At 53.2% G+C, this 23,489-nt stretch overlaps 3 protein-coding genes and 1 long non-coding RNA gene across 9 annotated transcripts in view; 3 read left to right on the plus strand and 1 right to left on the minus strand.

The window, feature by feature from the left end:
- On the plus strand, positions 1–11,631 carry ASF1B (anti-silencing function 1B histone chaperone). The gene is made up of 4 exons (XM_069590826.1): positions 1–637; positions 7,681–7,796; positions 9,351–9,527; positions 10,420–11,631. The coding sequence occupies exons 1-4, from the start codon at positions 529–531 to the stop codon at positions 10,624–10,626; spliced, it is 609 nt and encodes a 202-aa protein (XP_069446927.1). The 5' UTR covers positions 1–528; the 3' UTR covers positions 10,627–11,631.
- Positions 7,085–14,712, minus strand: LOC138440829 (uncharacterized). Of its 4 annotated transcripts, none has more exons than XR_011257144.1 (6): positions 14,496–14,712; positions 12,872–13,059; positions 9,429–9,658; positions 8,877–9,268; positions 8,391–8,519; positions 7,085–8,224 (listed from the first exon to the last, which is right to left on the minus strand). It is a non-coding gene; the product is annotated as an uncharacterized lncRNA (long non-coding RNA). The 4 variants fall into 4 exon arrangements; XR_011257145.1 differs by lacking the exon at positions 14,496–14,712 and adding an exon at positions 13,408–13,613 and having other exon boundaries at positions 8,877–8,991; XR_011257143.1 differs by lacking the exon at positions 14,496–14,712 and adding an exon at positions 13,408–13,613.
- PRKACA (protein kinase cAMP-activated catalytic subunit alpha) overlaps positions 13,500–23,489 on the plus strand; it is a 17,841-nt gene continuing 7,851 nt past the window's right edge. Inside the window, exons 1-3 of one of the 3 annotated variants that reach the window (XM_069590822.1) lie at positions 13,500–14,139; positions 22,190–22,251; positions 22,700–22,828. In XM_069590822.1, coding sequence (XP_069446923.1) covers positions 14,094–14,139; positions 22,190–22,251; positions 22,700–22,828 — 237 coding nt within the window. In that variant the 5' untranslated portion in view covers positions 13,500–14,093. Of the gene's footprint in view, positions 14,140–17,922; positions 18,036–18,837; positions 19,790–22,189; positions 22,252–22,699; positions 22,829–23,489 lie in introns of those variants that run through there. The other 2 variants (XM_069590823.1, XM_069590824.1) reach the window with 2 other exon arrangements.
- On the plus strand, positions 19,543–19,695 carry SMIM46 (small integral membrane protein 46). Its single transcript, XM_069590827.1, has one exon. It carries the CDS (start codon positions 19,543–19,545, stop codon positions 19,693–19,695), a length of 153 nt encoding a protein of 50 aa, XP_069446928.1.

Here is a 23,489-nt window from a genome sequence, read left to right on the forward strand (position 1 = left end):
GCTTAAGCGAGCGCTGTGCGCCCCCACTCGGCGGTTGACTGCGCTGCCCCCAGCTGGAAGAGTCTCCCGGAAAGGCGGGGCTAATCGCGGACCACGCTGGTGCGGGGACCCTAGGGATTGGCCAAGAAGAGCCAGGCGCTCTGACCCCGCCCACCCCTCCCTGGACGTCCGAGTCGGAGACTCTGGGGATTGGTTCCCCGCGGACACCAAAGAAGCCTAGAGACGGTCCCGCCTCCCTCGCTCATCCCTGAGATGGAGCTCCACGGATTGGTCTCGGGAGTCTCGGCGCGCGCCGACCGGCGCTCCAGGATTGGCTGAGGAAGCACTCGCGCAGTCGTGGAGCGTTGACGGTGATTGGCCGTAGGGTGAGAGCCGGCTATTTGAAGGAGGCGCGCGGACTAGATACGCACTTCAGATCGCGGTCAGAGGAGGCGGGAGCGGGTTTGGGCAGAGCTTCGCCGCTGACCCGACAGGACCCAGGCGCGGGCTCGGCCCCAGCTCTGGCCTCAGCCGTGACCCGACGAGGCGATGGCTAAAGTGTCAGTATTGAACGTGGCGGTGCTGGAGAATCCGAGCCCTTTCCACAGCCCTTTCCGGTTCGAGATCAGCTTTGAGTGCAATGAGGCCCTGGCAGACGGTGAGATTGGGCCCTTGTGGAGACCCCACTCCCCTGAGCTAACCCCGACCTCCCTTTGCAGACAACCCCGAGGCCAACCCTGCCAAACACACTTCCTCTCCCCCTCCCCCTCCCCCAACCGCGATCTCCCTTGAACCAAAGCCCGCCCACCAGCCCCAACCCCGCCCCTTGGAGACTACCCACCGCACCCCACCCCCATGGTGACTCCTCTTTTCCCCTCATGGAGACCACTTCATCCTCCTCTTTCTCCTGGGCGTTCCTCCTGAGCATCTGTTTTCTGTGTAGAGACCTCAGCCTCAGTTCTTTAACCTGCAGAGACCCTCAGCCTTCCCATCTTCCTTGTAGCAAGAAACCCCCCATCTTCTGTTTCTGTATGGACAGACTACCATTCCAGCCACCCAATCCTCCCCCACCAATCCCCTCTCCCCTGTGGTGAGACACTTCCACCTCACTCTTTTCCTGTGGAGATGTAAGCTCTAGCCCCCTCCCGTGTCCCATATGAAAACCGCAGCCTCCTCCCTCATTTTCCCTGTGAAGATCCTCGCCCTCTGGCAAGACCTCACACATCCTTATCTCCCCATTTGTCTCCCCATAATATCCCCTACCTGCTGATACTTAACCCCACCCTACCCCCCTTCAGCTTGTTTCCTACCTCAAAACACATACCCTAGAAACTGGCTTCCCTCCTTAGTCTGGCCCCAACCCTCTACTTCCTCAAGAGAGGCATGACCTGGCTTCCTGCTCCAGTGTTTGAGGATGATCTGGTCTCCCCAGCTCCTCTTCCTTCCTCTTCCCTGACTGTGGGCTTCAATGAACACACTCAGATCTGAGGAGTGGCATGGCCAGGCACACGTTAGCTGGTTCCTGCTGTTGGCCTGCTGGATTCCTGCTGACCCACTGCAGCAAAGCTTGCAACACTTTTGATGGCCTGACCTCGACTTGCGCGGTGTGGGGTGGGTGTGCCAGGCCGAGCCATGGTGATGTTTGGCTTCAATCTGGGAGGTCACAGCCTTTTGTGCACCTTTTCCAAGGTGCTTTCACAGATGTGCTTATTCATCCCTGTGACAAAAGGCGGACATGGCTCTCATCTCACAGATGAGAAGGCGGGAGACAGAGTAAAAGACCTTTCAAGTAAAGGCCTATAAAAACCAGAAAGGCTAAGGTTGTTCAGCGAGTCTAGGCACCACTTTCAGGAGGAAGTACTTCCATTAGATGTCTTCTCTACTTGGTGGTTAGAAGAGAAGAGGCAGCCTCTAAGGAGGTAGAGATCTGGAAGGCAAGGGTGTGCTAAACTAGTCGTTCTCAGTGGTTGGTGGGTGGTTTGCCTACAAATGGGCTTCTCCAACTAACATGGGGTTGAAGAGTTTTGATGTGTGCTTGGGTGGGGCCATTGGATCACTCCCTGCTTTCTCTCGTTTTTAAATCAAGGAGTCATTCTACTTATGACTAACTATAGAATATGCCCAGTTAAATCCTTTCTGGAACAAGGCGGGGTGTAAATAAATAAATAAAGTGTAGAATGACCCTGTGGAATAAGATTTAATTTTAAAGCCAGGAGATGTAAGGAGCTAATAGTTCAAGGGATTCATAGTTCCCAGATGGCAGGAGATCGGGTTTCAATCAGCCTGTTTGAGCTCCTGGCATTTAAAAATGGTTGCATGGTCATTATCTAGTACTTTCATTCCTGCAAAGCTACTGCCCTGTTACTTTATTAATCTGTTTATAGAATCAGGAGAGTCTAAAGTCAACCTGCTGGTCATTGTTTTTTATTTGTGTTATATTTTGTTTAAGATTTATTTATTTTTGGCTGAGCTAGATCTTCGGTGCTTTGCTCAGGCTTTCTCTAGTTGGGGTGAGCAGTGACTACTCTTCGTTGTGGTGCATTGGACTTCTTGCTGCGGTGGCTTCTCTTGTTGAGGGGCACAGGCTCTAGGTGAGCAGGCTTCAGTAATTGGAGCGCTCGGGAGTAGTTGCTCCACAGCATGTAAGGTCTTCCCGGACCAGGGATCAAACCCATGTCCCCTGCTTTGGCAGGTGGATTCTTAACCACTGGACCACCAGGGAAATCCCTAAAGACAGTTCTTTCTTTCCCCAAGGTCATTATTTTTCTAATGGAAACAAAATGATTTTTCCAAGGTCACACAGCTGGTGTGTAGAATTATTCACACTAGGTCTTGTTTCTGAGTTCTGAGTCCAGGGTTCTTTATCTTTGCTATAAACTGGAAAAGAATGCACCCACTATTTTAGAAGTGAGACATAAACAGGACAGAAGAGGGCAACAGGGTCTTATTATTAATTATACCTGAACAATAAAGCTTTTGCTCAGAAGAATTCCAGTTGGAAAGCCAACTCTGGCCTGGAAGTCTACACTCTCTGGTTGTACCTGTAGGGCTGTGCTTCACTCTGACCTGTCAACATGCTTTCTGCCTCTTCCCACAGAGCAGAAAGGATTTGTCTCCTGCCTCCCAAACAAATGGAGTAGGCCTGGCTTTAGAAGTCTCTTAGATTCTGGAGAAATTCTCAGTCAGCCTTATTACCTGGCAACTGAAGATCTGAACACCCAGCCCCAACTCTGAGCCATTTCTCAAGGGCTCTGAAATGTTTTAACTCTCTCTCTCTCTCCCCGCTCAGCAGCATGTGGAAATAGATGCGTTCAAGGCCTGGGTCTGTATTCAATACATTGGGTGTGTTTTCCCCCAGTTTAGTTGAGAGATTCATGAGATACTGCCTGAACAAGTCTTAGAGCCAGATTTTCTGACCTACACCGAACACGCTGTGGTCAGGCCAAGGTTCAACTGTATTATGAACAAAGGGAAAGTGATAAACAGAAAAAGGCATACTAGATAAGTTGTTGGGGTTGGGGTTGTTTTGTTGTTTTTTTGATTGTTTGGGACTTGTGTGTGTGTGGCTACGATGGGTCTTCATTGCTGCACTTGGGCTTTCTCTAGTTGGGAGCAGGAGCTACTCTTCGTCATGGTGCTTGGGTGTCTCATTGCAGGAGGCTTCTCTTGTTGTGGAGCCTGGGCCCTAGGATGAGCAGACTTCAGTAGCTGTGGCACACGGGCTCAGTGGTTGCGGCGCATGGAGTTGGTTACCCTGAGACCTGTTGGGATCATCCTGGACCAGGGATGGAGCCTGTGTCTCCTGCATTACAGGTGGAGTCTTATCTACCGTGCCACCAGGGTAGTCCTGTTTGTGTTTTGGGGGGGACAGGAAACAGATTCTCCAGCTAGTTCAACTACCGTAATTTTTTTTATGTTTTTCATCATACCGTTGGTCTGGATTTTGTTTTCATACATAGTGGAGGAGCATTTTGTGCAGTGGTTAGATGATAAAGTTAAGGCATAAAGTCAAAACAATGGAATCCATTTACCCTTGGAATTACTTAGAAGGCTAGGCATACGTTACACATGTGCGACCTTAATTCATATTCAGCAGGAATGAATTTGTGCTGTGATTGACGTCCTCACAGCTCATTCAAAAAAGTGAAGTCATTTCAGGATGCCTCTGCTTAAGAGTCCTTGTTTTAGTCATCTTCTGTCTTCCATAGATGATTTTATAAACTCTTTAACTTATTTTTTTTTAATATTTATTTATTTATTTGACTGCCCCGAGTCTTAGTCACAGTATGCGGAATCTCTTTAGTTGTGACATGCGAACTCTTATTAGCAGCATGTGGGATCTAGTTCCCCAACCAGGGATTGAACCTGGGCCCGCTGCATTGGGAGCTCGGAATCTTAGCCACTGGACCACCAGGGAAGTCCCTCAGCTCCTTAATTCCTGAGTGAGTATTGTCGGCCTTGGTTAATTCTCTGGTTTCTTTCTGACCTGAGTACTGGGAACCACTTCAACCCATTCGCCTGACCACCTGCGTTTCTCTCTTCCAGTCTGCACCCACACGGGCTTGTTTAGGTTTTGCCAACAGGTGTTTTTGGGTTTGGGCCATTCCGTGCCAAATTTGGGATCTCAGTTCCCCGACAACCAGGCCACAGCAGTGGAAGACGGAAATCCTAACCACTAGGCAACCAGGGAACTCCGTTGTCAACAGCGTTGAAAACTGAGTGCCAGTCGCATACACTAGGCCCTATTCTATTAAAATTTCCCTTTTGTATCCACCCTCAGCACGTTAGTCATGCTTCCCAGGTGGCTCAGTGGTAAAGGAATCTGCCTGCCAATGCAGGAGACTCGGGTTTGATCCTGGGTTGGGAAGATCTCCTGGAGGAGGAAATGGCAACCCACTCCAGTATTCTTGCCTGGAGAATTCCACAGACAGAGGAGCCTGGAGGGCTACAGTCCATGGGGTCACAAGAGTCGGACACAGCTTAGCCACTGAGCACATAATGCAACACGTCAGTTAAGTGCGCACATATGTGACTCCACTGATGATGGGGAAGGCGGCCAGAAGGAAAGACACCAGATGATAGAACTGTGTCAGAAAGGTGAGAACAGGGCTAGCTTGTTTTCTGTTCATCCAAAAACGTGTTATTTTGGGTTGTGTCACTACTTGTAGCAAAAATAAATCAGTAAGCTTAACTCCTTCCTGCAAGTAAGAGAATGGGCTTTGACTGAAGCCCAGTTCAGTCCAATGGCCACCCACATCCTATAGACCTGATAAGGTCCCTGAGTAGAAGGCCGGGTGTCAGCTGTGAAAGGGCAGGAAACCAGCGTATCGAGGAAGGGCGTGGAGCTCAGGTGACAGGCCCCCATAGTTGTGGCCCGGCATTGCTGTGCTTCCGAAGTTGGGTGCCCTGCGACTTCCCCGGTGGTCCAGTGGCTGAGATGCCGAGCTTCCAATGCGGGGGGGCTCAGGGTTCAATCCTCGGTTGGGGAACTAAGATCCCACGTGCTGTATGGCAAAGCCAAAAATAAAAGTTAAAAAAGGGACTGCCACGGTTCAAATTAGATTTAGGACATGATAAGATTAATAAGGAACAGGGGTCTAAGGATTATGAGAGGCCATTCCCCGCCTCCACAAACACCTCAGGGAAAACTGAAATGACAGTCGGGGGGAGATTTCTCAGGCCCTTGTAGACAAGTGCTCAGTTGCTCATGTCTGACTCTTTGACCCATGGAATTTTCAGGCAAGAATCCTGGAGTGGGGTGTCATTTCCTTCTCCAGGGGATATTCCTGACCCAGGTCTCTTTCGTCTCCTGCACTGGCAGACAGATTCTTTACCAGTAGCACCACTTATAGACATGGGGGTGACCTTATCCACTCTCAGCCCTACCCTCATTCACTGCCCTCTCCCTCAGAGTAAACAGTAAATTCAAACGACAGGTGTTTCTAATTCACCTGTGCGTTTTAGAAGCAGAAACAATAACGTTTCAGTCAGGAACTGTCTCAGGAAGACATGTGTTCCTTTGGCAAAATGCACTCCAATTCATTTCCTAGAATGAGCTCTCTTAGACGCATGTGATGTCCATACTGCCTAAAGGGCCAAGTGATTTTAGAAGGACTTCTCTGGTGGTCCAGTGGCTAAGACTCCGAGCTCCCAATGCAGGGGGCCCAGGTTCAATCCCTGGTCAGGGAACTAGATTCCACATGCCACAACAAAGAGTTCACAGGCCTCAACTAAGACCCGGTGCAGCCAAATAAATATTTTCTTAAAAAGGCACCAAAGTTGGGTGCTCTTGTGGGACACTAGACCAAGGAACAGGGCAACGTATAAGACAGTGTGCTTCCTGCGAAAATCACAGCTTGTGAAACTTCTCCCCGGGCTGCTGGAGCCCGTAGGTTGTGTAATTTCAAAGAACCTAAAATAAGTTTCAGGTCTCCGGCCAGATTTCCCTGTACTAGCGTGACCTTGCCCCTGATACACTTGGCCCCCCTGCCAGAGCCTTCAGTGACTGGGAATTTCCTTTGTTTGACGGGCGGGGTCTCACGGAGTGCTTTTCCTTTTATCTGGCCAGAAGAGAGCCAGGAATGGGGGTCCCCCAACTGGAGGGGATGCCAGAGAGTTGGGGTTCAGGATGGCCTTAGGGTGCCACGGTGTGGACTGAGTTGCTGTCGCTCAAAGGTCCGAGAGCAGGTGTGACTTGGTGTTGGATCTGGAGGACCCAGGGAATGGCCAGCTCCCCCAGCGACCTCATGTCCCCCTCCTGCCGGCTGGCTCTCCAACCAGATTGCTACCCGCTGCCCTGCCCCAGTTGTCGAGGGATCTACTCAGTTAGGTGGCACCAGTCCCTGTGTGTGAAAGAGGATGCTGCCTCCTGTCCCAGCTCCCTGCTCTTCCCTCAGCATGTCTCCGAGCCTCTGTCACGTGGCCCTTAATTCAGCCTCTGCCATACGGTTCACCCTCAGGCTCTGAGAGGCCTGAGTTGCCCTGGAGGTGCAGAGTCAAGGTCACCTGGCCAAGCTAGGCCCACAGGAGAAATTTCCCCACTGGAAATAGAGCTTCGCGCCTGCCCTGGTGCCCAGCGACGCAATGCCTGGCACTGGGTACCCAGTGGATGTCAGGTGTTCTTTATTAAAATTTAAAAAAAAATTTTTTTAATAGACTTTATTATTCACAGCAACCCTCCCAGGTTTTCCCCATTTTACAGATGCAGAAACTGAGGTATGGCGAGGTTAAAGAATTTCTCAAGGTCACAGGACAAAATGGGGATTCAGACCTTGGCAGGTTACCTCCAGTGGATGTCAGGTGTCCTTGAGAATTAAAATCTACCAATGTATTAAGGCGGAGAAGGCACTGGCACCCCACTCCAGTACTCATGGAAAATTCCATGGACGGAGGAGCCTGGTGTGCTGCAGTCCATGGGGTCGCTGAGAGTGGGACACGACTCAATGACTTTACTTTCACTTTTCACTTTCATGCATTGGAGAAGGAAATGGCAACCCACTCCAGTGTTCTTGCCTGGAGAATCCCAGGGACAGGGGAGCCTGATGGGCTGCCGTCTATGGGGTCGCACAGAGTCGGACACGACTGAAGTGACTTAGCCACAGCAATGTATTAAGGACCGATGCAAAACTACCATGAGAAGGCCCTTTCCCAGCTTTCTTGCTGTTAAATTATTTCCATTCCTAACACCTCGTATCCTTGCAGACCTGGAGTGGAAGATCATTTACGTTGGCTCAGCTGAGAGCGAGGAGTTTGATCAAATCCTAGACTCAGTGCTGGTTGGCCCTGTCCCGGCAGGGAGACACATGTTCGTCTTTCAGGTAAGAAAGACTCGGCCTTGGACCCTGACACCTAGAAACGTCCTCTCTGACACAAAAGCACACAGATGGTTCACTGGTCCAAGTTCAGGTTCAGATCCTCTCAAGCACTGTCTGACCTCTCAAAGGCAGTTCAGACATCTCCCATCTCTATTACGTCATAGCTGTTACTGTGAGACACCAATTTATAGCTGATTCTTGTTACTCACGGGAGTTCTGCAAAGTTGCTGTGGACACTGAATTTAATGAATCCCAAACCATTGCCCATAGAGCAGCTGTCGCCAACCTTTTTGGCACCAGGCACTGATTTCTGGGAAGACAATTTTTCCATGGACCCAAGCACGTTACATTTATTGTGCCCTTTATTTCTATTGTCAGCTCCACCTCAGATATCATCAGGCATTAGATCCGGGAGGTTGGGAATCCCTGCCCTAGAGGAAATACAGTGTTACGTTTCTGCAAGTCAACATTTTTGTCAACCAGTCAATACATAATCTTGTTTTATGTGTTTTTCTGTTTAAAGACACCTTATTTTGGATTTATTCACAGTGAACACATGGCCCACAGGACTATAACTCATGCCTGAGCAGAGCTTACCTAACATATGTGTATTCTCTATAAGGTACATCCCTTCTTGCTCTTAGGAACACGGCAGCCCTCACTCGGCACCACGTTTAGGGCCCTTTTAAAAGGCAAAATTACCAACAAAAACGAAGAAACTGTGGCCTAGAAACGGAAAAAAAAAAACACGTTTAGTCTGAGATTGCCTGGTTCTGCCTCAAGTAGGAGCATGCACACTGAACTACTCAGATCCCACCTGTGCTCTGTCCTTAGCAACACCCCCCGAAATCTGTCCACTTCTGTCCTTCTCTAAGGCCTGGTCTAAGCCACTGCCCTCTCTCCAGGATGACTTCTGTAGCCCCCTGCCTGGTCTCCCACCTCCCACTTAGCTCTTTTCCTATTGCAGCTGCACTGACCTCCAGAGTCGAATTTTCAGATGGAATGAGCAATGCCACACCTATCTCCTGCTAAACATCCTCAACCTTTCCCAAGCCTTTAATTCACTGATAGCTACCTGCTCACCTCTTCAGCCTCATTTTATCCCGCTCTCCACCTTGCTTCTCAGGTGGCTCAGTGGTAAAGAATCCCTCTACCAATGCAGGAGATGCAAGTTTGTTCCCTGGGTTGGGAAGATCCCCTGGAAAAGGAAACAGCATCCCACTCCAGCATTCTTGCCTGGGAAATCCCATGGACAGAGGAGCCAGGCGGGCTAACAGTCCAGGGGGTCGCAGAAGAGTCGGACACAACTAAGCACCTAAGCAACAACAACCCTCTTGCTTATTGCGTTCCTCCTCGGTGCCATGTACGTCTCCTTGGTGGCATCTACCCCATTCGGCACTTTGTGGGCATGGGCGTGATGGATTCTGTCTTCCTCCCTCAACTGAAACCTCAGAGCAGGGACCACCCTTTTGAATCTGTAAATACACATTGCTTGAGAATCATATTACCAGTGAAGATGGTCCTGTCAGTACTCAAGCCCAGCATGTGTTTCCCCAGGCGGACGCCCCCAACCCATCCCTCATCCCGGAGACCGATGCCGTGGGAGTGACCGTGGTCCTCATCACCTGCACATACCATGGACAAGAGTTCATCCGAGTCGGCTACTATGTCAACAATGAGTACCTCAGCCCCGAGCTGCGCGAGAACCCGCCCCTGAAACCAGACTTCTCTCAGGTGGGGCTCTTCTCCACACTTCCTGCTTCAGACAGGCTGGCTCCTTTGCACCTGGGGGTAGCTGAGTCCCTGGATTTGGGAGCCAAGGTCACTTATTAAGGTTTTCAAGTGGTGCTCAGCTCTCACAGCACCTGGAACAAGAGAGAGAAAGAACTTTGCCTCAGGGTCAAGATTAGATAGGCCCCAGGACTTCCCTGATGGTCCAGTGGTTAAGATTCTGCACTTCCAATGCAGGAGCCATGGGTTTGGTCCCTAGTTGGGGAACTAAGACCCTGCATGCCATGCGGTATAGCCAAATAAAAACAATAATATATTCTTTCTCAAGCCTTTATCAAATGTAGTAGAAAAGCTTTTGTGTATATATACACACACAAAAGCTTTTTTTGTATATAATACATGTATATATTTTAGAAAACTTATGAATTTTTGCCTAACTAAAAAATTTATGACATTTTTATTCCACTTGTTTGACTTAGTATGAATAGAATACTAGATTTCCAATTTAAAAAAAATAGATATGCTACAAACAACAAAGGTTTATATAGCACAGGGAACTGTAGTCAGTATCTTACAATCAACTATAATGGAAAATAATCTGAAAAATAATATAACAGTCACCTTGCTGTGCACCTGAAACATTGTAAGTCAACTATACTTCAATAAAATATATATATTAAGAAAAAAAAATAATGATAAAATTAAGATTAGATAGGCCCCAGCCCTAAGTTGTGGCACACAGGCCTTCCCTGGAGTTGCACGCATATTGTTGATGGTAATGGAATAAGCAAAGTTGGTTCTTCCTGGGCTTTGGGAGGGGGTCTGAGAGTGCACTGTTTTGTGGGAGAACACGAGGGCATGCTAACGAGGGTTGGTGTTCCTTTTCCTACCCCAGCTCCAGCGGAACATCTTGGCCTCAAACCCCCGGGTGACCCGCTTCCACATCAACTGGGACAACAACATGGACAGGCTGGAGGCCATAGAGAACCAGGACTCTGCCCTGGGCTGCGGTCTCCCCCTCAGCTGCACCCCCATCAAGGGCTTGGGTCTCCCTGGCTGCATCCCGGGCCTCCTCCCTGAGAACTCCATGGACTGCATTTAACTGTGGGACTCCAGGCCCTACTTGGGCCCAGCTGGGACCACGGCCAGTCTCTCCTGGCACATCTGGAAGGGGCAGCCAGGCCTCCCGGAGAGCATTGGGAAGGCCACATGGAGGACTTTGGGGCCATCAGCTATATCCAGGCCAGACTCGGCCCCCAGGAAGGAAGGGGCTTCTGGTCTTTCCTAGCCCTGGCCCAGAGGGTCATCTCCCCTCTACTGCCCAGGCCTGAAAGAACCTGGTACTTCAGTTCTTAATTCTTTCTGTCTTATGTCCTTTCTCTCTTCTACACACATATATTCCACCTGCGGGCCATTGTGCCACCGTCATCTCAGGAGTGCCACTGACCCAAAACTTTTCCCACAGACCTCCCTGGCCTGCCTTGAGGCTTTCTTGGTCAATGCCTGGCAAGGCTCCAACCCTGCTGGGCCAAAGGCTCTGCCATTCATTTCCCTTCCCAACCATCTGAGCAGAGCCACCCAGCTGCCTGGAGTCCCAGGCCAGGAGTCTTGGTAGAAGATAGACTCGGACACAATTTCTGTCCTTTTGCCAGGATGATTTTTTAAGACTTTTCAATTCAGCAGCCCTCTGGAAAACTCTGTTCCCAAAAAGGTGATCAGCAGGATGCTGAGGTAGATGGCTGACTCTCCTTTGGGTCACAGCCACCTTCCTCTTGCCTCCCAACTGGATCTGGCTTTCCCTGGAGGCTGCCCCTTGGAGACGGTGGTGCGTTGGAGGGGCCTGCTGTTCTGTCTCAATATTGGTGTCAGGACTCCTCTGCTTCTGGCTGCCTTGGTCTGCACTCTGCCAAGACCTCATGTTCTCAGGCCACAGTGCAGACCAGGGGAGCAGTAGGGACCCTGAAAGCCCTCCTTCCCCTGCCATGCTCCTCACCCTCACCCCTGTTCCCGCGCTGCTACGTGGATGCTGTTGTGATTGCAGTTTGTGTATTAAAGGGTTTTTATATTAAATGTTTGGTTGATCTGAAAATAAAAAGCACTTCATCTAGATTCTTTCTGCTTTTGTCTCCAGTAGGCTGAGGCGGTTTTGTCTCTCTCTCCTCATGATGGGGGCAGTGGGGGGGGCCCTCTTGCCTCAACCAGTAGGTTGACTGCCCCTTTCTCTCTTACTCGCTTCTTTTTATTGTCTTGTCATAGTTTTATTCCAGACTGAGGTCCAGGAAGATTCTTTTGTCAAAACTTAAGCAACCCAGCTGTTCTGTAGATAGAGCATAACCAGTGATTGTTCAGACTTGTCATGACCTTGACCCACCAGAAGAAATTAGCATTGCTCTCTGAGGACCCACATATCAATACGTGTATTAAATTTTACTTAAACTTACTTTGTAACTCCACATCCCCAGGTGAAGTGGTGAGCCATTTCCCCATAATTCACAGGAAAACCCAGACTTCTCTCCTTGAAACGAAGGTGGACTTAGGAACATGGGTCTAGACGGCTCCTGGGTGGGGTGTACAGGTCATACCAGTCCAGGCTCAGAGCAGCCAGCTGGCTTGTAGAACTGAGACCAGTCAGCCTCCCCAAGCTGAGGGAGGCTAGCTCATCCAGTTCCCTGCCCCTGGCATCACTTCCTGTTTGGGCTTTCCTCTACCTCAGTGGTTTCAACTGGGCAGCAGTTTTGCACCCAGCCAGGGCACATTTAACAATGTCTAGAGATGGTTTTGGTGGCAGGTGGCACTAGTGGTAAAAGAACCTGCCTGCCAATGCAGGAGACTTAAGAGATGAGGGTTCAATCTCTCCCTTAGGAAGATACCCTGGAGAAGGAAATGGCAACACACTCCAATATTCTTGCCTGGAGAATCCCATGGACAGAGGAGCCTGAAGGGCTCCAGTCGATGAGATTGCACAGAGATGGACACGACTGAAGCGGCTCAGCATGGCAGAGATGGTTTTAGCTGTCACAAGTAGCAGAAGAAAAGCAGGCTCTACTGGCATGGTGAGGGGGGTGGGGGGCGGCGGGATACTGCTGAACACTCTACAATGTACAAGGCAGTGCCCCACCCCCAGCCCAGCATAGACTGAGCCAGACCCGAATGTCACAAACGTGGCGGTGGGAAACTGACCGTCCTCACTCTGTCTGTATTTAAAGGCGACCCTGAAGGAAGAGGGGCTTTCCAGGTGGTAAAGGATCTGCCTGCCTTTGGAGGACACACAAAAGACGCAGGTTCAGTCCCTGGGTTGGGAAGATTCCCCTGGCAGAGGAAATGGCAACCCACTCCAGTATTCTTACCTGGATAATCCCATGAACAGAGGCGCCTGATGGGCTACATTCCATGGGGTCACAAAGTCGGACACGACTAATTATGCACGCACGCACGCTGAAGGAAGAGGCATCTTGCTACTCTGTTTCAGGAGATAAGGTTCCTTTTGCACTGCCCAGAGGGAATCCTCAACCTGGCTGTGCCCCAGATTCCTCATCTGTAAAATGGGAATGATGATAATAATACCTACGTGAAAGGAGTGTGGTGCGAAGTAATGTATGTAACAAGTGCCAGCTCTTACTGGCATGAGGCCAGGGTAGGCACCCAGCAAAGAGGTGTCTACTGAGGGCCCCACTCCCAGAGCCCAGCATCCTCCTGAAGCTCCTCCAGCAGGGTCCCATCCTGGACCCAACCCTGCTGCTGCTATCCTGCGCCAGGCCTTATGAATGACGACGGCCGGCAGCCCGACGACCTATGACCCGCGGCGCCTGCCGCGCCCCTCCCCCGCTTGGCAGGTGGACAGCGGCTGCGCCGGGGCTGGGGTTGGGGGGGCCGAGGCGCCAACCTTGGCTGGCCCGCAGCCGCTGCCGCACTGAACGGGGGCGGGGGACTGCGGCGCGCACGGGGCCGGGCGAACGCCTGCCTGGACCGCCTCCTGGGCCTCGGAGCGCTGCGCGGCCGCCGGCCAGCGGCCGCCGGCGCGCCGGGGCAGCAGACTGCGCCTCCGCCCCGCCCTCTCACCCAGGGATTGACACTGAACGTTCTGCCGGGGCTTGCCGGACAGCGCGCCTCCACCAATTGGTATCCTCGCTGGGCGGACCCCGGACCCTGTCGGAAGCCTCCGCCAATCAGACGTGTTAGCCCGCCCGGTTGGGGTCTCGCAAGCGCTCGAGTGGCCAAGCGTCCTAGGAGCGCGTCATGAGGCCGAGAGCCTATGGCAGCGCGGGAGGGTCGCGAAGGGCCAATGAATGGCGGCGCAGCGCCGTCAGTCAGGGCGGCCTAGGCCAATGAGCTGCGGGCTGCGGGGGCGTCACGGACAGCAGCAGCGGACTTGGGCTGAGGTTCCCGGGCGGGCGGGCGCGGAGAGACGCGGGAAGCAGGGGCTGGGCGGGGGTCGCGGCGCCTCAGCCAGCGCAGCCAACCCGAGGGGCCGCCGCCGCCGCCGCCCAGCGTGCTCCGGGGCCGCGGGCCGCCTCCAGCACCCGCCGCGCCGCAGCTCCGGGACCGGCCCCGGCCGCCGCCGCCGCCGCGATGGGCAACGCCGCCGCCGCCAAGAAGGGCAGTGAGCAAGAGAGCGGTGAGTGCCCGGGCCGTGACCCCGATCCCGGCCTCGCGCTGCCAGCCTCCTCCCTGTCCATCACTGCTTGGCCCCTCCCCCCACGCCCCCCCCCCCCATTTCTCTCTGCTTACCCCCAGGCGCCCCTTCCCCCTGCCTGTCCAAGGTTGGGGCCCGGGGCCCGCAGAAGACCTCGTAGGAACCCCGTTGCCAAAAACCGCCCCTCCACTGCAAAGACTGTGCTCCCCCCTCAGCTGTCACTGCCAACCATGGCACGTATGACCGCTGGGCCCCCACATGGGGCCCTATCACCACCCCACTCCGTACTTTCCTGGCCTCTCTCCTTAGGTTCTAATCCCCCCCACTTCCTCACTCACCTCTTCCACAGATGAGACTCACTGCCAAACCCCGACCCAGGCTTCTGCCAGCCTGGGAGTGCTATGGGGTCTGCCTCCGCCCAACAGGGACCTTGGCCACTTGGTGACCACACCCCTACCCCCTCCAGCCCCCGCCATCTTTCTCCTGCCCTTCCCCTCTTCACCTTATCACAGCCCCTCTTCAAACCCACCCTTGAGCATTTCCCAGAGCCACTTCCAGCATTGTTTTTCCCTTCTGTGTCACTTGGCATGGGGGACAGGCTCTTTCTGGGTCCCTCTGCCCCTCTCTCATCCTGTCACTGTCACTGCTTCTCTGCTTGTGCTTCCTTCTCCAAGCAAGCGTCTGTCCCTGGCCGGGGTCGCACACTGTTTGTGAACCTAGAGAACTGCTTCTGTGCTTGCGAAGCCAGGTTTGAGCCAATCGTGCTGGAACTCCATGCGTCCTCTTCCTTGGCTTTGGGGGTGAGGGGTTTCAGCAGAGAGCCCCTTCCCATCTCCTGCTGTGCAGTGAGCTCTAGGCTCTTTGGAGGGCCCCTCAATAAATGGTTGTGTCACAACTGAGGCTTGATCATTCACCCAGTCCCTCAGGCTTCTTTACCTGCTCCTGGCTTGGGATGAAAAGTAGGGGATTAAGAGTGAGTTTACCAGGGCTCATTCAGCTAGAGCTGGGATGGTGAGAAAGAGGACTCAAGGGATGACAGTTAGGAAGAGTAGTGGGTGACATCTAATGACTCGCTTTGCCAAGAGACAGATTCTGATCATCCCCAGGGTTCACCCAGAGGTGGCCCTGTTTCCACCTTAAGCCCCCAAATCATATAGGCCTTTTCCAGCCAGCCAGGGAAAGAGATTCTGTACCTGGAAATGCCTTCAGAAATGGTCTTGAGCTCCTTCCTCAAGTCATCCAGCTCTCAAATTGTCATCACTCCAGCCCTAAAGTTGGGCCTCAACTAGGATCCTTTTCCAGTTACCCAGAAATAGAGTTGAAAAGGAATGGCCACATCCAAATATGCCTTTCCCAGTTATTTGTCTCAGATCCCAGTGTCTGAGTTCCCTGAATGCTCCCTCCCAGAAAGACCCAAGCATGGAAGCCAGGGAACTTTATTTCCACCCAGATTCAAATAGCAGAACTTATAGCTGCTGAGCAGCCATGGAGAAGCCTGACATGTCACTGATGGGCGGGGGAAAGGGAGGCAAGTGCCTGTAGCTGAGCGCTTGATGACAGAGGAGCAGGTGGGTAGTGACCAAAAATGGTCTGGGCATGAGCTTGGAGGGGATAGACAGAAGGGGAGGGGCTGGGCCCCCAGCAGGTGAGGCCCGCCCAGAGGTGGAAGGTAGAAGCAGGCAGTTGTATATTTCAGTGACTCAGTTGAAAGTTGGGGAGATGCCATAGTCCTGGAAAACTTTCAAGGCGTATCAAACACATGCAGTGGAGAGAGGTGGGGTGGCAAAGCCACACAGGGAAAAGGATTCCCAAGAAAAAGATCAGAAGCTCCAGAAGGAACCGCTAATTCAGAGTACAGGCTGGACAGCCAGGAAGGGACTATCAGGATAAAATAGAGCCACTATTTACTGGGCAGCTAGGATGTGCCAGGCTAAATGGTCTCCATAGATCTTTCTGCTCAAGTGATTTTTCATAACAGGCTGTTACCTGAATTTTACAAATGAGCTCTCTGAGTTTGACATAGATGATGCCACAGAAGCAGGATTCACATCCATTTCCATCTACCAGCCAAATTCCTGGACCCCAGAATTTCCCAACTCAAAGCTGCCCCCCTGATTTTTCACTATATTCACTTCTATTTTGTTAACGGAAATAAAAATTTTGACTCACTTTTGTTCAGATGTAAGTTTTGATCCGTCCTGAGAAATAAATGAAATCATGGGATTGCTATACCAGTTATATTCTCTCTGGTACACCTTAAGATACAGTGTAACTAGAAAGGCAAAATATCCTTAACATCAGTTCGTCCCCAGCCAGTGGGACCTGGTTACACTTTGGGAAACACCCTAAGCTGTACTTCCTTCCAGAGATTTGCAGGGGCTGTTGGAGAAGGAGACAGGATGAGGAGCTTTTTTGCTTCAAAGCTCCTATTCTGAGAGGATGGAGTTAGGCAAAATTTGCCCTCTCCCGCAACTAGGATGGGGTGGGGGTAGGGATAGTAGCCAGGCCAGCCTTCAGGGGGCACCTGAATTTCATCTGCCAGACATCAGCCCAACTAGAGTAAGGAAAGTGCCAAACCTTAGTAGGCACCATTTGGCATCCTGGAGCCCCCTGTGCTGCCGTCTCCATGCTGGGGCAGGACAGCCTTGGCCTCCTCTCAAGAGGGCAGGAATTTAGAACCAGCCCGGGGATGGGGTGGGGGAAAGTGTTAGTCACTTATGTCAGACTCTTTGCCGTTCCATCGACTGTAGCCCGCCAGGTTCCTCTGTCCATGGGATTCTCCAGGCAAGAATATGGGAGTGGGTAGCCATTCCCTTCTCCAGGGGATCTTCCCGACCCAGGGATCGAACCCGGGTCTCCTGCATTGCAGGCAGATTCTTTATCATCTGCGCCACTAAGGAAGGGGGAAATCTGTACTCAAAGATGCCAGAGCCACTGGCAGTAGCCTGAGTATGATGCTAAGAGGGCAGAGGAAAAACAAGAGCAAGCCCAGGGCTCTGAACAAGCTAGAGGAATTGAGAGAGGGCAGTGGCCCCAAGAGGCCCTGGGGACGGGTGCCAACTGGGGGTCCAGCCTTGGCTGCCCTGGCCAAAAAGGTACTCCTAAGAGCTGGTCCATGGAAGAAGGTACAGGACTGGTAAGAGGAAGCCCTCCAGACCTCCCCCAACCCCTACCCCAGGTCCCAGAGACCAGAAGATTCATGCTCTGAGAATGAGAATTGCCCCCAAGAGGTCCATGCTGCTGCTGCTAAGTCGCTGCAGTGGTGTCCGACCCTGTGCGACCCCATAGACGGCAGCCCACGAGGCTCCCCCCATCCCTGGGATTCTCCAGGCAAGAACACGGGAGTGGGTTGCCATTTCCTTCTCCAATGTATGAAAGTGAAAAGTGAAAGTGAAGTCGCTCAGTCGTATCCGACTCTTAGCAACCCCATGGACTGCGGCCCACTAGGCTCCTCCATCCATGGGATTTTCCAGGCAAGAGTGCTGGAGTGGGGTGCCATTGCCTTCTCCGCAAGAGGTCCATAGATGGGAAGAATTGTGGCCTTCATGACATACTACAGAAGCCTGAGAGGGCCAAACACCGTCTGTGCGTTGGCAGTTGTACAGGTGCCCAAGAGGGTCCTGCCAAGACAGTTTTTCCTTTAAGTCCACCTGGGCTTAAAGAAGCTTGAGGGTTCTCTGCCCCTCCCCTGCACCTACTGGCCCCCAGGTTGGGTTTCTTTTCCTGCCACCACCCCAATACTCCCTGGCTCCCCCTATAGGCAGGGCTCTGGTGATGAGCAGCTAAGCTGGTGCAGCAGGTCTCATGAGCCTTCCCAGCCACCGTAGTCCGGGTGCTTTGAGAGGAAGACTGAGTGATGGCTTCCAACCCCAACGATGGTGAGGCTGAGCCCTGTTGCTATAGCAACTTCCCAGGCACACTCTGACCCTCAAGTCAAGGAGGGATTACAGTAGAGTTTAGGGAGCAAGTGGAGAGGAAAAGGCTGTGGACCCCTGACTGGCCCTGGAAACCCTTCCTAACCACCCTGAGTGGAGATGGGTGGTTTAATTCAGACAAGGGGGTGGGGGGTGGGGTGGATGATCCACCCAGAGTGGGGATCTGACCCAGACCCAGGCAATGGGGTAGACCAGCTCAGTGATGGCATTCAGCTCAGAGTGGGGGGTTGGTCCAGCTCAGTGATGGAGTCCAGGTGGTACTAGGCAGTGGTCCAGTCCACTGTTGAGGTCCAACTCAGACTAGGGGGTGGCTCAGCCTAGGGCTTGGCCTTCCTGTCGCAGACTTTCCAGGAGGAGTCAGTTTCAGGGAACAGGGGGTCCTGAGATTTTTTTGGGGGGGGAGGAGGTCTGAGCCTGGGATCCTGCCTCCTGCTGGGGCCCTGGGGGCTGTTTTCCCTGTGAGCCCAAATGGAATCTAGACCAGGGTGGAAGCTGGTACCCCTCCTGTGGGAAACAGGAGCAGGCCAGGCCTACCGTCTCCAAAGACAGCAGCTAGCTGGGTTTCCCTTCTCTGCCACTTCCTGTTGTCAGCAGGGGCCGAGGTTGCCGGGCACTCCCGGGAATAAGTAGCTGCCACTGACCCTGCACTTACTTTTGGGGATCTGGAAAGAAGGAGGAAGATGGTCAAAGCTGCCTCCCCCTCCCCCACCCCTGGGTTTAGCGTTTCGTTTCCGGTTTGGACTTTCAGGGCTGAGAGCAGAGCCAAGCACAGGGCAAGGTTTGACAGAGGCCAAGGACATCCCGGGATGCCATGCCCCTCTCCGCCCCTGCACAGGAGCAGGGCTGAGTTAGTGTTACCCATTCCTCTCTCAAAGTAGCCAAATTTGAGGGCTCTAGCTTCAAAGAGCACTTGGGGGAGGAGATAGGGTGTTTCTCACTGCCCCCCCCCCCCCACTCCGCCTTTCTCTCCAGCTGCTCTTTCAGCTAATTAATGGAGTTCTGGGGCCTCCTTTACCCCCAGGGAGGCCCTGGCTGCTGCCTGGGCCTGAGCCTTAACTCCTTCCCCTCCCCAGTGGGCACTGCCCTGGGCACATTGGATGCCATCCTCTGGGCAGTCTAGCACCCACTGAGAAAGGCAGGGCCTGGCAGTGGGGAGCAGTGAAGTCCCTGGAACGGGAAGTTAGCTTTAGCACCCCGCCCCCAGGGCAGGCAGGCCAGCCAGGAGGGACACCCTCAGGAGACTCTTCCCACCACCTGTTGCCAAGGAGGGCCTTTACCAACCTTGGCCAGCCGGGAGCAGGTACCTTTAAATGCTTCCCTAGCAACCAGCTCCTCCTCCCCTGTCCACCCCCACCCCTAGGCCCTCCCAAGAAAGTCAGCTCAGAGACTCTGCTGTATTCCTGGTTTCCCTGCAAAGGGAACGTTCCTGGGAGAGTCAGGGTGGCCTGGGATGGATCCGGGGTCAGGCAGAGGCTGGGATAGGGACTCAGAGACCACCTTCCAGCTGTGGCTGCAGCTGCTTCTCTGGGGCCATCTGATTGTCCGCTTCCTGGGTTACCTGCGCCATACCCTCTGGGCACCTAAGCCGCAACCAGCACCTTGAGCCTCCCTGGCCACGGGCAGATGGGCCCCTGAGCACCCCATCCCACTCCACTCCCTGCCCTTGTACCCTCTGCTGGAAGAGGCAGGAAGCAGAGGTAAGTATGGGGACTCCTGGCTGGGTTTTCCCCCCATCATTATTCCTCTTTATCTGCCCTCTCTTCCTGCCACTGCCACACCCTGTCCCTCACCCCCAAATCTGGCAAGCTGATGAGAGCGCGCACAGCCTGGTCCCTCCCGCACTTTGGAAAGGCCGGAGCAGGGCTGTCAGGATCAAGGCATCCTTGTGGAGCCTCTTAGGGGGGTAACAACAGACAGAGACGCCGACCCACCACGTTGGGAAAAAACAGGATGTGGCATTTCTCAGGGACAACTGAGAGGAAAAGAAGAAGCAGGACCTGCTTTTCTCCTGGATTCCTCTCAAATGCACTCCTCTCTGCCTTCTTGGGTGGGTGACGGTAGAGTCCCAAGAGGGTACTTCACCCCCCTGCCCCCCTGCCCACCTTCATCCAGAATTCAGCGTGTACGTTTGGAGGTTTCCAAGGAAGGTGTCGTATGTCAAGAAAGATTCCGCTAGTGAAACCCTTGCAAGCGGTGCAGCCCCCAGGCTCAGAGAGTTCTCAGACAAGCTGTTGGCTCAGCCAGGCATACCAAGCGAGGGCCCTCGGCCATTCCTGACTGCCCCCTCTCTGCCTGGTCATTCTTCATAGGGCTTTCCTGGCCAACTATTTCTTCTCCATCTGCCACTCTTGTGCCCCCCCCCCCCCCAGAAGGCTCTTCTCTTGGAACAGGGAGGGAGAGTCTTAGGATTGATAGGGGGAGGGGTGTGGCTACCCACAAGGCTGTGGGCATTCCTGGCACTGCCTACGGGTGAGATAGGCAAATGACAGGCAAAACCAAAGTGCAAGTGTACAGGACCCTCTCAGGGTGGCGCCCGTCCCAGGGACATCAGGGTTGAGGATAGCTCTGTCCATGGGCCACCCTGGTGCCCTGTGACCCGTCAGAAACAAAGCACTTAATCTCGTGGGTGTGAGAGACTGTCTGGAAAGTGATCAGAAGCCAGTCTTCTCATCTGTCCAATGAGAGTAATAGCAGCTCTGAGCCATCAGTGTAGGAATTAACCGTGGAAAGCATTGAGTGTGTCACAGAGCTGACACACAGAGAGGGTCCCTGAACAGCAGCACAGCTGGCCCCAGGTGGGCCATTGCAAGGACAGGTCCATACCGCAAGAGTCCGTCAGGCCGTGCATTCAAGATCTGAGCATTCAGTGCTCTACCTGTATTTTATACCTCTGTTTTAAAATATACTTGAACCTCCCTGAAGACTCCACACTTCCACTGCAGGTAGGGGGCGCAGGTCCCATCCTTCATCAGGGGAGTTCTGCCTGCCATGCCGTGAGGCCCCAAAAACTTAAAAAATACTTCACAGCAAAATTAATAGCTGACATTTACATAGCTCTAACACCCTGTGCCAGCCACCATCCAAACCCCCTTTGCCAAGATTAACTCCTTCAGTCCCCACAACTACCCTACTGGGTCATTACTATTATTATCCCCAGTTTACAGATGAGGAAAGCTGAGGCCCAGAGGTCAGTTGCCTAAGGTCACACAGCTCTTCAGGGACCAGGCCAGGAGCTAAACTTGATCGTATCCCAGAGTCCTGGCCCCTACCTACTTTGCTGGGGTGGTGCTCCACACTGGTGGGAATGCCTGTTTTCAGGCTTCAGTTGGGGGGGGCTGGTGGTGAGTAGGGAAAACAGATAAAAGAAATCTGGGTAGGGGGGAGGGCGGGGGCAGGCAAGTGAAACAAAGAGGGAGTGGACACAAAGTAACAAGCCCAGGGTCTGCAGGGAAATCTTCAGTGCTAGCTGGACGGTGGTATTCACCTGGGGCTGCTGAGGGGCCTGCAGGGGGCAGGCATCAGGCGAGGCTTTCTTTGAAGCGGCTCAGGAGCCAGGGGCCCTCCATTGGCAAAGGCAGGAATGGAGCCAGCTGGGGGCCAAGGCAACAGCTGAACCCCCCAAGGGCGCCTGCTACCCGAGCCCCAGAGGCCTCCACCCGGGCCAGCCTCCCCAGAGAAGGGACCAGAGGAGCCGCCAAATCCAGAGGCTATAAATACCTCGGCTGGCGTCGTCCCTGGCCCTGGAATGTCGGTCAGAACTGGGGCGAGTGGGGGTGGGCTGGCCCAGGCACTGTTCTCTGTCCCCCAACGAGTGACCCCCCAAGTCGCCCTGTCCCCCATTGTGGACAGAGTTGAGACTGGACCCCACCTCTCTGTAGTAAAGGGGACCCACGCCCCAGCCCAGATCAGGTGCCCCCACCCACCCAGGGTTACCCTCAGACTCAGCCGGGAGACCCGAAGGCGCAGGGAGAAGGTCAGGCTCTAGGTTAAGGTGACTGCACCCCACTTTCCACAAATCGGCATCTCCCCAGGAATAGCCTGGGCCCACGCCAGCAACATGGGGTCTTCACCTCACTGTCTTCCTGTCTTTCTTTCAGTGAAAGAGTTCTTAGCCAAAGCCAAAGAAGATTTTCTTAAAAAATGGGAAAATCCTGCTCAGGTAAGCCCCCTGGGTACAGAGTCCCGGGAGGGGTGACTGATGGCCCCCTCACCCCCAACCACATCCAAGTGACATGGCTAGGATTTTTGGGCCCTGTAGAGCCGCCTCACCTGCCCTCATTCAACCCATCGATGCTCATGGGGGCGCCTGATCACACACTGCCAGGCTCCTCCACCCCACTACCCCCTTCCAATGGGTGGCCCCTGCCCCTCCAGGCAGCTGCCAGAAGCTCCTGGGCCCCTGGCCAGGGCTGGATCCAGACCCTGCCACCAGCCTTGAGGAATGCGCCCTCTGCCATCTTGTTTTTCCGCCGCCGTCCTTACCAGCTTCGTTCCACCCGGTGCCCACGGCCCCCTCTGCTGGTGGCAGAGGGGACGCCCCAAACTTGGGCTGCGCAGGCTGCAGGGGTTGGGGTGGTCCCTGACCCTCCAGAGCCCTCTGCCCACAGAACACAGCCCACTTGGATCAGTTTGAACGAATTAAGACCCTGGGCACGGGCTCCTTCGGGCGGGTGATGCTGGTGAAGCACACGGAGACCGGGAACCACTACGCCATGAAGATCCTCGACAAACAGAAGGTGAGTCTGGCCCTGCGACATGGCCCAGGTCCCGGCTACCAGGGCTCTGCCTGGGCAGTGGTCACCACCTGGAGCACCTCCATAACGTGCCAGACCCAGGGGCAAGAAGGATACCATGCTGCCTTCAGGAAGCTTCCTCTCCCGGGGAGCCACCAGTGCCAATCCCAGCATGGATGCAGCATCAGACACCTAGCCTGTCTCAAGAAAGCCAAGCATTTTCCAGCGTGAGAGGAGTGATGTCTATGCAGACCTCCTTTCTGTAAATATTTTTGCCAGGCAAAATGCTCTAGAGCAGCAATGTCCAGGAAAAATATCACATATGGTTTTACATTTTCTAGACTCCTCATTTTATTTTTATTTATTTGGCCAAATGGCTTGTGGGATTTTAGTTCCCTGACTAGGGATGGAACCCGGACCCTCAGCCATAAGAGCATGGAGTCCTAACCACTGGACCACTAGGGAGTTCCCTAGAACCCTCATTTTAAGAGCTTTAAAAAAAATACAAGTGGAATTCATTTTAACAATGTGTTGTAATTAAGTCAGTATATCTCCAATATTATCATATCAACACATGCATCCAGTGTAAAAATATCATTAATGAGACACTTTACATTCTTTTTTTCCGTACTAAGTCTTAGAAATCCAGAATGTACTTTACACT

The sequence above is a fragment of the Ovis canadensis genome, chromosome 5 (assembly GCF_042477335.2).
Source record: "Ovis canadensis isolate MfBH-ARS-UI-01 breed Bighorn chromosome 5, ARS-UI_OviCan_v2, whole genome shotgun sequence".
NCBI lineage: Eukaryota > Metazoa > Chordata > Mammalia > Artiodactyla > Bovidae > Ovis > Ovis canadensis.

Bases quoted from the DNA above. Each gene is read 5' to 3' on its own strand.
- SMIM46 (XM_069590827.1), top strand. From the start codon at position 19,543: ATGGATCCGGGGTCAGGCAGAGGCTGGGATAGGGACTCAGAGACCACC.
- ASF1B (XM_069590826.1), top strand. From the start codon at position 529: ATGGCTAAAGTGTCAGTATTGAACGTGGCGGTGCTGGAGAATCCGAGC. The intron at 7,797-9,350 runs GTAAGAAAGACT...GTGTTTCCCCAG, and splicing joins GACACATGTTCGTCTTTCAG to GCGGACGCCCCCAACCCATC. The intron at 9,528-10,419 runs GTGGGGCTCTTC...TTCCTACCCCAG, and splicing joins TGAAACCAGACTTCTCTCAG to CTCCAGCGGAACATCTTGGC.